Genomic DNA, 15,033 nt, shown 5'->3' with positions numbered 1-15,033 from the left:
GTCCCATAGGTTTTGGGTTGTTGTGTATTCCTTTCTCTTTTTATTTCTTCTTCTTAATACAGGTCCTTCAACATTTCTTGAAACACTAGATTGGTGGTAATGAACTCCTTTAGTCTTTTTTTTTTTTTTTGGTCTGGGAACTCTTTATTTTGCCTTCAATTTTAAATGATAGCCTTGCTGGGTAGAGTATTCTTGGTTTCATTTTCCTAATTTTCATCACTTTGAATAGTTTATGCCAACCCTTTTTGGCCTGAAGTGTTTCTGTTGAGAAACCTGCTGACAGCTTAAAGGAACTCCCTTGTAGGCAACTGTCTTTCTGTTGCTGCCTTTAAGATTCTCTCTTTGTCTTTATGGTTTGCCATTTTAATTGTGATGTATATGGGTGTGGGTCTCTTTGGGTTCAGCTTGATTGGACTCTCTGTGCCTTCTGAACTTTTGTGGCTTTTTGCTGCACCAGGTTAGGGAACATTTTTGCCATTATTTCTTCAAATGTCTTCTCTGTCTCTCGCTCACTCTATTCTCCCTCTCGTACCTCTATGATGAGGATGATGTTATACTTGGTGTTGTCCCTAGACTTTCTTCGTCTCTCCTAAGTCTGGTTTCTTTTTCATTTACTCTTTGAGTGAATACTGTTTTCTTGTCCTCTAATTCACTGATTCGATCCTCTGCTTTATCTAACCTACTGTTGATTCCTTCTAGTGTATTCTTCATTTGAGATATATTTTTCATTTCTGTCTGGTTCTTTTTTATGGTTTCTATGTGCTTTATAATATTTACTATCTCGTTTAATTTCTCACTGAGATCATCCATTCTTCCTCTAAGGTTCTTGAGCATCCTTATAACCATTATTTTAAACTCTGCATCTGGTATATTGGTTGCTTGCATTTCATCTGTTTCATTTACAGTATTCCCTCACTTATCACGGGTATTACATTCTCGACCCCCCGCGAAGTAGGAACCTTACATTTATTCTACACTCTTAAACCTATGTAACTTTAACAACATATGTATACAGTACCACAAAAAGCCTGCGATATAGCGAAAAATCCACGATAAATAATTAAATATAATATTTTAAAAAATCCCGTGATACAGTGAGGCCGCAATAAGTGAACCACGATATAGAGAGGGACTACTGTAGTTCTTTTTCTGGGAATTTCTTTTGTTTGGGGCATTTTTCTTTTTCTCCCCATATACTCTCTGTGTGTTAGGTAGATGTGCTATATCTTCCAAACTTGAATTGATGGTTTTATGATTAAGGTGTCTTGTTGGGCTCAGTGGCACAATCTTTCAGATCACCTGAGTTCCATGCTCCAAGAACATTTCTTGTGGGTTATGTGTTCCCCCTATTGTAGTTGAGTCTTGAATGCTGTTGGCCCTTTTGTGGGTAGAGTTAACCCTTCAGGCTGGGAACTGTAAGGGTAAAACTCAATCGCCATTTGTGAGATGCTGTGCAGGGGATACCCCTTGAGACATTGTTTCCAGCAGGGTATGGTACCTGCAGGAATCCCCCCTTGGGTATACTGCTTGTGTGGCTAGTTGAGTCAAGCTGTGGTGTGTTCTGAAGCCCACCACTGGTTTTGTTGGTTCTGGGTCCACCTGGATGGGATTCAGATATAGATCACTGTCAGATATTGTGTGTGACTGGCCTTGGGCTACCTCTCTGTAGCTACCACTCTGTTCACTGTGTCTGTCTACTGGACCTGCATGTTGAAGTGTTGAATATGGTCGGGGACGCTTGAGATAATTCCAGCAAGCAGGATGAATGGCCAGTACGCACGGAGGACTGTGGCTCGCTCAGACCATCAGCCCTGAGCAGTGCAAGCACCTTCCTTTTATTGGATTTTGCAGATATGCTAGTCAACAGGGAGGGTCCAGGAATGAGCTCAGGCACATCCCAGGAATGATTACAATGTACTTGAAACTTACAACAGAGGAAGCTTAAAGGATTAACTGAAGAGAACGTTTCCTGATAAACATGTCTATATATCCTCTATAAGTTCAAAAACAAAAAAAAACAGAAATCCAATCACTTATTCTTTTAAGGCTATGGAACAGATGCACTGTTCCTTAAACACTAACAGAAAGCAATCAAGGTTAAACACCATTTGTGCTTAGTTTTGTTTGATTTCCTTATCAACATCAGGGAAGATGGAGTACTCAGCAAGATTCTTTTTAAGTCACAGGATGTCTTTAAGATCCTGAGGCCTGAGCAGTCAGAGACTGTCGTGGGCACCAGCGAGTCCAGCTCGCTGCTTGGATCATTAAACACCTGGACCGATAGGCATGTAAACATAGCTCAAATCAGAAGTCTTGATTTCCAGCATCAGCATGTGTGTGTGAGGGGCCAATCTGCGAAAAAGATTCAACTTCTTCCTGTTTAGAGCTTGGGAAAGCTCTATGAAAAGAGCCAAGGCTACCTGAGGCCCACTTCCACATTTCAGCTACTCTGCCTCCCAGAGGTTGCCTGGTCTTCCTTCTGAGCCATTTGATGAGAGACTGTAAGTTGAGCCCAGGCAAGTTGGGACAGAGCTAGTGAGTTCCCTACTTGTGGGTCATGCAGTCATTATGTGAGAAACGCTCACAATAAAAACCGGGACACAGGCCTTGAGCAGTAAAACGAGGCCTTTATCACGAGTCTGCAGAGCCGGGCGAACCCCCACAGCCAGGAGATGTGCCGCCAAGTAGACAAAGGAAACTGGTTTTATAGTCTTAGCTTCCCCACCCTGAAATTGCCACCCTAAAGTGATTATCTTCTCCACCCTAAAGTGATTATCTTCTTTGCCCTAAAGTGAGAGCGATTAGCTTCCCCGCCCTAATGCAATTAGCTCCCCCTCCCCGCTCCTTCTTCCCCGTTTCTCCATTACTGGTTACTCCGGAGTTACAATCTAACACGGTTATCTAAATACCTCTTCTGTGGTTTGTAGATATGCCAGTGCTGTCAGCTCCCTTCTCAGAGATCCTCTAATTACATTTGCCCTTTGTTACTAATGACTTTTTACTGGTTTGGGAGTCACTATGTCCTTGTTTCTAACAATTAGGGCACTCGATGAGGGGAAAGTAGCCCCTGCTTCAAAGCTAACCCCCTCATTTTCTTCCAGAGTTTCCAATTCTAGTTCCCTCAGGGCGGTTGCTGCTGATTCAGGATGGATACAGCCAGCCATCACCTTTGCAAGAGCAGCTCAGCAGCCCTGGGCTAAAGGGGATAGATCAAAGAGTCTCCTATTGTGGCTGATGCTGGCCCAGCCCACAGAAGGAGGCTAAGCTCTCTGTCCTGTTCCTGGGCAATGGCCTTCGAGTGTCTCACACTTTGAAAGCCCCTGTTCTGAGCTGTTCCTCCCCCTCACCCCATGGAAGTATACATAGATGGGGTATCTGGAACTTGTCAGAGCTGATCTAAACAGTTTTCCATTGTGGGTGGTGCCCACAAACCTGTAGAAGGGGGATGGGCACTTTTCCTTCCCAGGGTAGCTGTGAGCTGAGACTGGGTTTGCCTCTGCAAATATCCAAAGCAGTTCAGCACTCCCTTGTCTGGCTCTCAGATAGAACCTTCCCTGGGAGACACAGTCCAAAACTCTCAGCACCGTGTGGCACCCGGCTCACCACCAAAGCAAGCAGGTCAGGGCCCAAATTCCCAGACTTGCTCTGTGCCCTGATCTCTCTGCACAGCTGACCTCAGCAAAGCAGGACCTAAAGTCCCAGCTTTGCATGTCACAACTCTGAAGACTGCATCGTGGGCCAAAATTCCCAGCCCTGTCTAGCTCCTCTGCACCTCTGAACTCAGCAGCAGGAGCAGCCCCACATGTGGGGATGGAGCGCCCGCCTGTACACTTGAGATAAGGTAGACCAGACCTCTTTCCCAAGCCATTCATTTAAGTCACTGGCAGGCTTTCTGGGTCTCTACCCAGAGACTCCCCAGAAAAATCAAAGGCCCCTTCAAGTCTCTGCTGGCTGTGTCCAGCAGACCTCTCCACAGGACCTGAGTGTGGCAGCATGGCCTTTCCAGCAGTCAGTGCCCGGTGCCCGTGTTGTGAACTCTCCAGGCTAGTGCTGTAACAGCAGGAGGGCTCGACACTGGGAGGGTGCACTCTGAATCTCCCACGTGTGGTGGGTCCCCAGTGATTCCCACCGCCAGATAATACACAGTTTCCTCTTCCTGTCTCTGTTGCTTTGGATTCGGGATCCCTGCATGGGGTTAAGACCCCCACGTCCAAGGGGGAGGGAACTCTGCAGCCACGATATCTATCTGGTCTCTCAGCTGCACCTCACCTGTGTGCAGGACTTTCCCCTTCCATGTCTCAACCCCTCTTACGGTACCATCTGCTGTACTCCTTAGTTATAATATTTCTTATCAGCTAGGTTTCAGTTGATTGTTCGGGTTGATTGCTCAGCAGTTCAGCTGTAAATCCGGTTTGGGGACAGGAGCAGGTGGACGCAGCTTCCATCTACTCTGCAGTCATCTTTAGAGTCCTAAAATTGACATAGGGACCGATGCAGTAGAATGGAAAGCCTAGAAAGAAACCCACGCATATATGGTCAACTACTCTTCAACAGAAGTACCAAAGCTACACAATAAGGAAAGGATGGTTTATTTAATAAACAGTGCTGGGAAAGCTGGATATCCATGGACAAAGAAATGAAATCGGACCCTTACACCATACACAAAAGTCAACTCAGTGGATTAAAGATTTAAACATAAGACTTGGCACCATAAAATTCCTAGATGAAAGTGTAGGAGAAAGCTCCTTGACACTGGTTTTGGCAAAGGTATTTTAGATGTGACACCTAAAGTACAGACAACAAGAGCAAAAATTAAAATTCTCCTATGTATGCATACTAAGAGTTTTATAGTTTATATTTTTTATAACTTGGTTATCAATCTATTTTAATGGGTTTTTTTTTTTTTTTTGGTGTGTGTGTATAGCTAAGAGGTCCAGTTCATTGTTTTGCACATGACTATCCAGTTGCTTCAAGACCATTTGTTGAAAAGAATATTCTTCTGTTTTTCACACACTTGTCCAAAATCAAGTTGACGATAAATGTATTGGTTTATTTCTGGACTCTCAATTCTGTTCCATTGATCTATGTTTCTGTCTTTTTGCCAGTTCCACATGGTCTTAATTACTGCAGTTTTGTGGCAAGTTTTGAAATTGAGAAGTGTATTTTTAATTTTCTTCTTCAGGTACATTTATTATTCATATGCTGGATCTTATTTTCCTATCTTTAATTAGGTCATCTTCTCTTGAATCCATTTTTGTCTCATTTATTTTTAATTAATGGCATTTTCTTCCTTCTTGCTTTCAGCTTCTCTTAAGACGTGTGTTGAGTTTATTTGCCCTTGTTTATTTCCTTGTGTTCTTTCCAGTTTGGGCTTTGTTTCTAAAATGTGGCTTTTTAAAATTTATAATTGTTTTTGAGTTCTCTCATCTAATTTCTGAGTGTATTCAATTTTGATTTATATTCTTTCATATATTGTTTCTTTTTTAAAAAATTAGCTTATTTTGGTTGTTTTATAAACATGCCTTTCTGTTGTACTTTCCTTGTGTATAGTGCTGTGATTTTGTTTATTTTGTGTTTTTATATGAAGTTTGTATGGAGTTTGATCTAGATCATTTTATGTTGTTCATTTTTATGTGAAAAATGATTGCCTAAACTTTTAGAAGGAGGCTTGGTTCAGCTAGCTTTTCTAACTTCACAGAGCTCCCTTTTGTGTTGTTTTCTGTAATATCCTATCTCACTTTCCCTTCCTTTCTTTTCTCTGGGCTTTCTGTTCCTTTGCTTTGATTGTCCTTGTCCTGCCTAATTTTAATTCAACTTTTAGTAGTTTCTCCTCATTGTGTCCTGCAAGGAAGATTTGTTGGTTAATTATAAGAGTTCATGGGATTAGATTTTTCCAGTTCCTTCAGAACATGCATTGATCCACTATTGGGATGGAAAAGAGCCCTTCCAGTTTCACCTCCAGGTCCTAATTTGACCACTGAGTTTTACAGTGAATACTATGTGGTTATTCTGGTCTCAGGGCTGCATGTGGCCTCTGCTTATTACCACAGAATTGCTGATACCATGCAGATCATATGGCTGTTGGTCGTTTCTCTCCTTGTGCTTGTATTTTGAGGGTCAAAGGCATTTCTTATATCCCAATTTTGTTGTGAATGTTGTTCAGAAGTTCTTTTCTTGGTTTTGTTTAGTTATTCTGTTTGTAAGGTTGTTAGAAACAAGGACATAGTGACTCCCAAACCAGTAAAAAGTCATTAGTAACAAAGGGCAAATGTAATTAGAGGGTCTCTGAGAAGGGAGCTGACAGCACTGGCATATCTACAAACCACAGAAGGGGCAATTAGATAACCGTGTTAGATTGTAACTCCGGAGTAACCAGTAATGGAGAAACAGGGGAAGAAGGAGAGGGGAGGGGGAGCTAATTGCGTTAGGGCGGGGAAGCTAATCGCTCTCACTTTAGGGTAAGGAAGATAATCACTTTAGGGTGGCAATTTTAGAGTGGAGAAGATAATCACTTTAGGGTGGCAATTTCAGGGTGGAAAAGATAGTCACTTTAGGGTGGCAATTTCAGGGTGGGGAAGCTAAGACTATAAAACCAGTTTCCTTTGTCTACTTGGCGCGCACATTCTCCTGGCTGTGAGGGTGCGCCCGGCTCTGCAGAATCGTGAATAAAGGCCTCATTTTACTGCTCAAGTCCTGTGTCCCAGTTTTTATTGTGAGCGTTTCTCACAAGGTGATAATTCAAGGAGATGAAAATGCTATGCTTCCACTGCCCTGCCATCTTCCCTATCATGTTTTCTAACTATTTTTTTCTTTTTATGGTAAAAATCACAATAAGAGATCTGCACTCTTAAAACTTTTTAAGTGTTTAGTATAATACTAACTGTGAGCACAGTGTTGTACAAGAAATTTATAGGACTTATTCATCTTGTATAACTGAACCTTTATACCTATCATATAGCAACTTCCCATTTCCTCCTCCCCCTAGCCCCTTTCAACCGCGATTCTACTTTCTGCTTCTATGAGTCTGACTGCACTAGATACCTCGTATAAGTGGAATCATGCAGTATTTGTCCTTCTATGACTAGCTTATTTCAACTTGCATGATATTCTTCAGATTCATTTATGTTACCATATGTGACAGGATTTCTTTTTTATGGCTAAAAAAACATTCCATCGTACGGGTGTACATTTCCTTTATATATTCATATACCTTAATGGACATTTATGTTGCTTCCACATTTTGGATATTGTGAATAATACTGCAGTGAATATGGGGGTGCAAGAATCTTTCCAAGATCCTGATTTTAATTCTTTTGGGTAAATACCCAGATCTGAGATTGGTGGATCATAAGTTAGTTCTATTTTTTTAACATTGTGAGGTACCTTCATAGCATTTTCCATAGCAGCTATACCAAAATTTTTACCAACAGTACACAGGTTCCAGTTTTTTCACATCACCAACACTTGTTAAAGTTTCTTTTTTCTTAATTGCCATCCTAACAGGTATGAAGTGATGTCTCACTGTAGTTTTAATTTTTATTTTCCTTCTGTTAACTTCTAGTTTTAGTCTATCTTAAGCAGCAAAGATACTTTATATAATGTCAGTCTTCTTAAATTAAAAAAAATTTTAATTTGTTTTGTGACCATGGAGAATGTTCTGTATGCACTTGAGAACAATATGTATTCTGCTGCTGTTAGGTAGCATGTCTTCATTGGTCTGTTAAGTCCATTTGGTTTATAGTATTGTTCAATTTCTCTAATTTCATTGGTCTTCTGTCTGTGGTTTTTTGTTATTGAAAGAGGGGTATTCAAGTCTCCTACTATTATTGTGTTGCTATGTATTTCTCCCTGCATTTCTGTCAGATTTGCTTCATATACTTAGGTGCTCAGATGTTGAGTACATATATATTTATAGTTGATCATTTTTTCTGGTAAATTGAAATGTTTATCATATAATTCCTTGTGACAATTTTTGTGTTAACGTTTAGTCTGATGTGATTACTATTTGCATTGAATATTTTTTTATCCTTTTACTTTCAGTCTGTATCTCCTTAAGTCTCAAGTAAGTCTCTTGTAGGCAGCGTAATTGGATCTTGTTTTTTTCAATCCATTCAGCCACTCTATTTTGATTGGGGAATTTATCCTTTAAAGTTTAAAAGTAATTATTGATAAAGACTTAACTATTGCCATTTTCGTTCATTGTCTTCTGTCTTGTAGCCCTGTACTGCTTTTTCTTTGATGCTTGCTTTGTGTTTCATTGATTATTTTTGTGTAGTGATTTTGTTGTTGTTGTTTTCTTTTGTATATTTTTTATAGGTATTCCCTTTGAGGTTAGCAAGGGGTTGCCATAAGATATTTTATAACAAAATATTTTATGCTATTAAAAACTTTGATCACTTACAAAAACTACAGTTTTACTCTCCCCAAACACCTTATATTATTGCTGTCGCAGTTATATCTTTTCAAAATATATTCAAATATTTCTCGTTATAGTTATTGACTGTGATTTTATTTTTTACTTTTATAATAGAAAAGTGGGGGGTTTGTACCACTTTTAGATTATTACAGTATTCTTTATTTGTCCATATACAGGGTGAGGCAAAAGTAGGTTTACAGATGTTTAGATGGAAAATAACACGGTAATTAATCAATAATAATACAAGAAGAAACTGCTTTTTGTGCTCACAACTGTAAACCTACTTTTGTCCCACCCTGTATTTATCTTTATTAGATAGCTCTGTACTTTCATATGCTTTTGTGTTGCTGTTTAGCTCTATGAAAGTCTTTATTGGTCCTTCTTTTTGTGAAGGACATTTTTGCTGGATGAAGTGTTTTTGTTGGCAATTTTTTTAATTGCTTTGAATATTTCTGTTTCTTTATGTTCTGCAAAATTTCTGATGAGAAGTTCATTATTAGTCTTACTGGGGCTCCCTTTTATGAGATGAGTCACTTTTCTCTTTCTGCTTTAAAAGTTCTCTTTGTCCTTGACTTTTGACAATTTAATTATAATGTTTCTTGGTGTGGATTTTTTTGGATCCATGTCTTCTTGAGCTTCTTGGATCTGGTTATCCATTTCTTTTTCCAAATTTATGAAGTTTTCAGCCATTATAATTTTTATTTGCCTTTCTTTCTCTTCTCTTTCTGAGACTCCCGTAATATGAAGAGTGATTCATTCATATTATGGTATCCCTTAAGTCCCTTAGGTTTTCTTTACTCTTTTTCATTATTTTTCCTTTTCATGCCTCTTGACTGGATAATTTCAAATGACCTTTCATAAAGTTGGCTGATTCTTTGTTCTGCTTGATGAAGTCCTTTGTTGAACCCAGCTATTGAATTTTTCAGGTCAGTTCTTGTATTAGTTAGCTCCAAAATTTTATTTTTTATATCTTCTGTCTCTCTCTTGATATTCTTATTTTGTTTGTGAACTATTTCCCCAAACTCATCGAGAATCTTTATGACATTTATTTTTTTTAATTTTGTTAGGTCATTCATATACCTACTTTTCTTTAAGTGTCAGTTTCTGGAGCTTCATGTTTCCCTTTGACTGGACCTTCTTTCCCTCTTTTCATATTCCTTTTAGCTTTATGTTGGTATCTGCACATTGGAAGAAATCGGCATATCTCCTAGGTTTTACACACTGGCTCTGACTGGGAAAGACTTTCCCCATTCATTCCAGTTAGAGATTTTGGGGGTCCGTGGATGTATCTTCTCTGGACTTGTATTTATAGATTTGTAATTAGAGAGATTTGTTGGTCTTTTTTTTTCACGGCCTCCTAATCTTTCAGTTTCTCCTGTGACTGTCTGCTATACTGGTAAGTCTCTAAAACAGTATGCAACCACTAAGGTATTTCTTGTTCTCACCTGCCCCAGACAGCTACAATATGCCAGCTCTAATTAGTGCTCTGAGTTGGGCAAGACAGAAACCAGTCCGTTGGACAGCCTCCTGAAAAACCGGAATGTTAGATGCATGCTTCACTTATTTTCCCTCCCATGGTATAAGCCTCGAGTTGTGCACTTTCTCCTGATCTTGCTGAGTATGCAAGTCACTCACTGCTTTCCACTGTTCTCACTATCCCTCAGGCACCCAAACTAGACTTGTTTTGTCACAGCTGCAAGTGAGGCAAGACAGAAACCAACCCCTCAGGCAGCACTCAGAAAGGCTGGGATGTTGGACTCCCGTTCCACTCTTCTCCCTCACTATCAGGAGGGAAGCTTTGTGTGTCTCCTCCCAATTGTGGAAAGCCATGTTAACTGTAGCAACACACCAGCTGCTTTCCTTTGTTCTTAGCTACCCCCGGGCACCCAAACTTTTCTGGTTCCATCCGTACTAATTAGTGAGCTGAGACAGAAATCAGTACCTTGGGTAGCTTTCTGTAATTCTGGGGTGTTGGATACATGTTTCACTCTGTTTTCACCTGGTGCAGAAGTTGCAGAATTGGATGATCTGTCTTGGCGCTGAGTTCTGCCAGTTTAGGGGAGGGATTTATGTAACAATAGTGAAATTGATCTTTTTACCTGTTTCAGTGCAATTGTTCTTGACTTTGCCATTGTCCAGGGCACTGCAGCATCTTAACTGGAAAGTGGAAATTTCATAAAGGTATTTTGGGTTCATATATCCTTGTTAAGCTGGTGCTTCCTTGGGAGAAAAAGTGCTGGAATTTCTTTTTCTGACATCTTGTGATGTCACTCCTTTAACTCTTTAAGTATGATATATATGCAGAAAATGCAAATATCATATGTATACAGCTTGATGACTTTTTACAAACTGACCAGACCCATGTAAACTTGTATCCATAATGTCATCATATTTGAAAGACAATTTAGTTGCATCTAAAACTCTAGGTTAAGCCCTGACTGCTGTTAGCTCAGTGGGTTGAGCGTCGGCCTGCGAACCAAGTGTCGCTGGTTCGATTCCCAGTCAGGGCATGTGCCTGGGTTGTGGGCCAGGTCCCCAGTTGGGGGCACACAAGAGGCAACCACACATTGATGATTCTCTCCCTCTATTTCTCCCTCCCTTCCTCTCTTTCTAAAAATAAATAAATAAAATCTTTTAAAAAACTCTAGGTTAGACATTCTTTTCCTTCAAGGCTTTGAAAATCTTACTCCATTGTCTTTTTTGCATCCAGTCTAACTTGGTGAAAAGTCTTATGTCAGTCTGATTCTTTTTACTTTATGTTATTTGTTATTTCTAGCCTCTTGTAGAATATATTTTTTCACTTGGCATTCTCTGTGTTCTTCCTGTATGGGATCTTTCATCTTTAATTTTGGTATAGTTAATCTCTCATTTTTGTAAATGTTTTTTCTACATTTTAATTTTTTCTTGGCATCATATTAAATGGTATTAATATGTATAGTTTTGTGTTCCTTTAGTAAACTTTTGTTACTTTTAAAACTTAATATTGCTACTCCCTTTTCAAGCCTTATTCTCATTTATGTTCTTTCCAGACTGTTCATTTCTAGGCTTTTTATTCTGTCCCCTGATTGCCCCCTGTTATCCCTTGCCCCATATGCCTTAATATATTTAAAAGCTAGTATATGCCTTTGTTTTTTATTTTTATTTTTTTATTTTAACTCTCACCTGAGGATATATTTATTGATTTGAGAGAGACAGACAGACAGACAGGCAGACATTGATTCATTGCCTCTCCTATAGGCCCTGACCAGGTATTGAACCCACAACCCTTTTGGTGTATGGAACAATGCTCCAACCAGTTGAGCCACCTTGCCAGGGCTAGTATATGCCTTTATATTCTTCCAAAAAATAACACTGAAGGCTGCTCCAGCCCATGGTAGTTGTGATGGGTGCAAAACAAGGTAAGCCAGGTGTTCAGGGAGGTGCCAAGTCAAAACACACAACCACAGTTCTTTGAGAATGAGGCCCATATTTCTCACTCTGGTACCAGCAAGCCATACCAGGATTAAGAGATTCCTCCATCCCCATGGCTGCCTCTGGAGCTGGGGAATGGCGTATAGTAGGTGAGTATGCACAAATGTCCTAATGCTCTCTATTGAAATTTAGAAACTTCCTTCTTCATATGTACTCTCTGGTTATTATAAGTTTAATTAGATTCCATAGTTCTAAAAAAGTTGTTTCTGTCCATTTTTGACAACTTAATCATTGTTTTAGTGGAGGCATACATTTCCGAAGTTCCTTACTCTGCCACTTTTGGTGATGTCACTTTTTATTTTTAACATCACAGTTGCATTGATGATTTTACCAAAAATTCAACAACATCATGTGTGCCATGTTAACAACAGCAAAATTAAGCAGATGTTCAAGGTTATCAAGCAGGAAGATGACATTAAGCTCTCTAGCTCCAGTAACGTTACTGATGTTGTTAATATTGAACTGTGTTAGGAATGTACACCTCCATTCCACCACTTCCTAGTTTTGTGAACTTGAGCAAGGCAACCTCTCTGAGCCTCAGTATCTAGTCTGTAAAATGGGAATAATAATAAAAACAATAATAAATACATAGTAGTGGAAATGAAGTGAGATCATTTGAAATTTATTTATTTATTGATTGATTGATTGATTTGATTTTAGAGGGAGGGGAAGGGAGGGAGAAAGAAGGGGAGAAGCATTGATGTGAGAGAAACATCTGTCAGTTGCCTCTCACACGCCCTCAGCTGGGGACCTGGTGTACAACCCAAGCATGTGGCCCTCACTGGGAATCAAAGCGGTGAACCTTTGGTTCCCAGGCCAGCAGTTCACTGAACCACATCAGCCAGGGCAAGAAGTGAGATAATTTAGTGTTGAGTAGGCCAGCCAAATATGAATGCTTAGTAAGTGGTTCTTACTAAAAATGATTATAGTATAGCTCTTTCTAATCCACATTGCCTTATAATGCAAAAAATACCGTAGCAAAACAAAGACTACAATGAAAATATGAAAAATAGATAACTACTAACTATCTTGGCCTTCAGTGAACCTGCTATTTTGTTCTGGGCTAAACATGTCTAGGGATGAAGTAAATAAAATTGAAATTTATTTTTTAGGTGGATGAGAGTAGAATGGCAGTCAAGATACATCTTACCATTACATTTGTCTTACTGTAATATTTATACCTGCATCGGTCAGTTTTTTTTTAATTATAAACTCCTAAAGCATAAAGAATCATGTACTTAAATGTTTTGTGGTGTATAGAGTGTACGATAAAACCCTTTTTGTATTGCAAAAGTGAATCTAATTTAAGGAGGTTGATATGGCAATTTAGAGCAGGTTTGTTTACTCTTGAAACATTCTAGAGTGATTTTAAGGCTCTAGGTGCTTCTTTTAAAGGTGGTTAGAAAAAAAATACAGCTTTTAAAATGCTTCTAAGAGCTGTCAGTTTCCTTCCTGGCATTATGTGAAAATAAGTGTTCTAGCCATTGTATGAGTTATGGTCATCTTATGGAATTTTCAAAGTGCTGTTGAAAGAAAGATTGATATTCTTAGAAAAAAACTGACAGGTTTTCAGGGCTCAAATACATAAATGACGTGAGAGGCAGCAAAATTAAGACATTTTTGTGTATGTTTGAGAGGGTGTAATGTCTTTTGAAAAGGTCACTTTTTTCATTTGAAAAGCTAATGCAATTATTTTGGGCAATAATTGTGTTACCAGAAATACAGTTGCATTCTATATTGTGTCTGTTCAATTTGACCCAGAGGAGATAATGGAATAGAGATTAGCAACCTTCTCAGGTTTGAATGCCATTAATAGTACTAAACGGACAATTAAAAAGTAGGCAGCTAGAAGAGAAAGAGAAATCTCCTAACATAAAAAGAGAATTTTTATTCCTTTAACCTGAGCAGTTAAGGCCTTTTAAAAAATTATAATAGGTGCCCTGGCTGGTGTGGCTCAGTGGATTGAGTGCCGGCCTGCAAACCAAAGGGTCGCTGGTTCGATTCCCAGTCAGGCACGCGCTTGGGCTGTGGGCCAGGTCCCCAGTTGGGGGCACACAAGAGGCAACTACATATTAGCGTTTCTCTCCCTCTTTCTTCCTCCCTTCCCCTCTCTCTAAAAATAAATAAAATCAAAAAAATAAAAAATTGTAATAGGCGAGATGTTTGTGTATTTTCAGGGCTAGTTGGAAAATTTGTAGATAGCTCTCTTTTATAAGTTAATTCAACAAACATTGAAATCTACCCTACTCACGTGCAATACACTGTGGTATGTGCCATGGGAGATATAAAGATTAATGAGACTGTCCCAATCTTAAAATATTTACCATGTAATAGAAGAGAGAAAACATGTGTGCAAGTTACTGTAGCATAAGATAGACTGTGAAGTATTAAAAATACTTCATTTCTAAATGTACATATGTGAACCAAAATAATAAGAAAAACATCAGTTGTATAAAATCAGCTATAGTAAATTGCAAAGCACAACTGTACACTCATGGAAAGCAAATGGGTTATCATTAATTAACTGTATAATATACTTTCCTTGACAATGATAGAGTAACATTACCCAGAACTATAGTAGCAGATGATAGCAAGAAAACCGATATATTGTACTATCTCACATTTTTAAAGATCTGATATTCCGTAATGGCTAATGGACGGCTTGGTGTCATCTTCAACTAGGCTCCCCAGGTATGGCCGCTGATAGAAAAGAGGACATGTTGGCATGGTCATGCAGGAGGAGGACTCCACTCAGACCCGAAAGAAGGGGTAAGAGCCAATAATAAGGAACTGAAAATTCTTACAGAAGATTGTGTTTGTATAGAAGGCATATCAAAGATTATCATTTTCCAGAATATATTGATTGACTCATGTATTGTAACTGCAGGTTTTCTAATATGGAGCCATATGAATTGACTGCTGTTATATAGAAGAGATTTTCTCAGGCTTAAAACAAAAACAAAAAAATCATGATTGATTAAAAAGACAAAAAGTTATCAACCTAAACATTTTAGTGCTTTATTAAAATAGCATTGCTTCATGTTATTTCATTTATCCTTATAAATAAAGAGGTAACTTAGATTTAGCGTTTACAAGTAATTTGTGTGTGCCCGTGTGTGTGTGTATGTGTGTATTTTAAGGTTAAC

The 15,033-nt window shown here is 38.9% G+C and overlaps 1 protein-coding gene across 1 annotated transcript in view; it reads left to right on the top strand.

The window, feature by feature from the left end:
• Positions 1 to 15,033, top strand: part of ABCB7 (ATP binding cassette subfamily B member 7) — an 84,589-nt gene that overhangs the window by 10,372 nt on the left and 59,184 nt on the right. The window contains exon 2 of the mRNA XM_090264256.1: positions 14,570 to 14,656. Coding sequence (XP_090120382.1) covers positions 14,570 to 14,656 — 87 coding nt within the window. The remainder of the gene's footprint in view (positions 1 to 14,569; positions 14,657 to 15,033) is intronic.

This window comes from Furipterus horrens, unplaced genomic scaffold (genome assembly GCF_987537825.1).
Source record: "Furipterus horrens unplaced genomic scaffold, mFurHor1.1.pri manual_scaffold_17, whole genome shotgun sequence".
Taxonomy (NCBI): Eukaryota; Metazoa; Chordata; class Mammalia; order Chiroptera; family Furipteridae; genus Furipterus; species Furipterus horrens.
The sequence above is the reverse complement of the archived record's forward strand: the minus strand, read 5'-3'. Positions and strand labels throughout refer to the sequence as shown.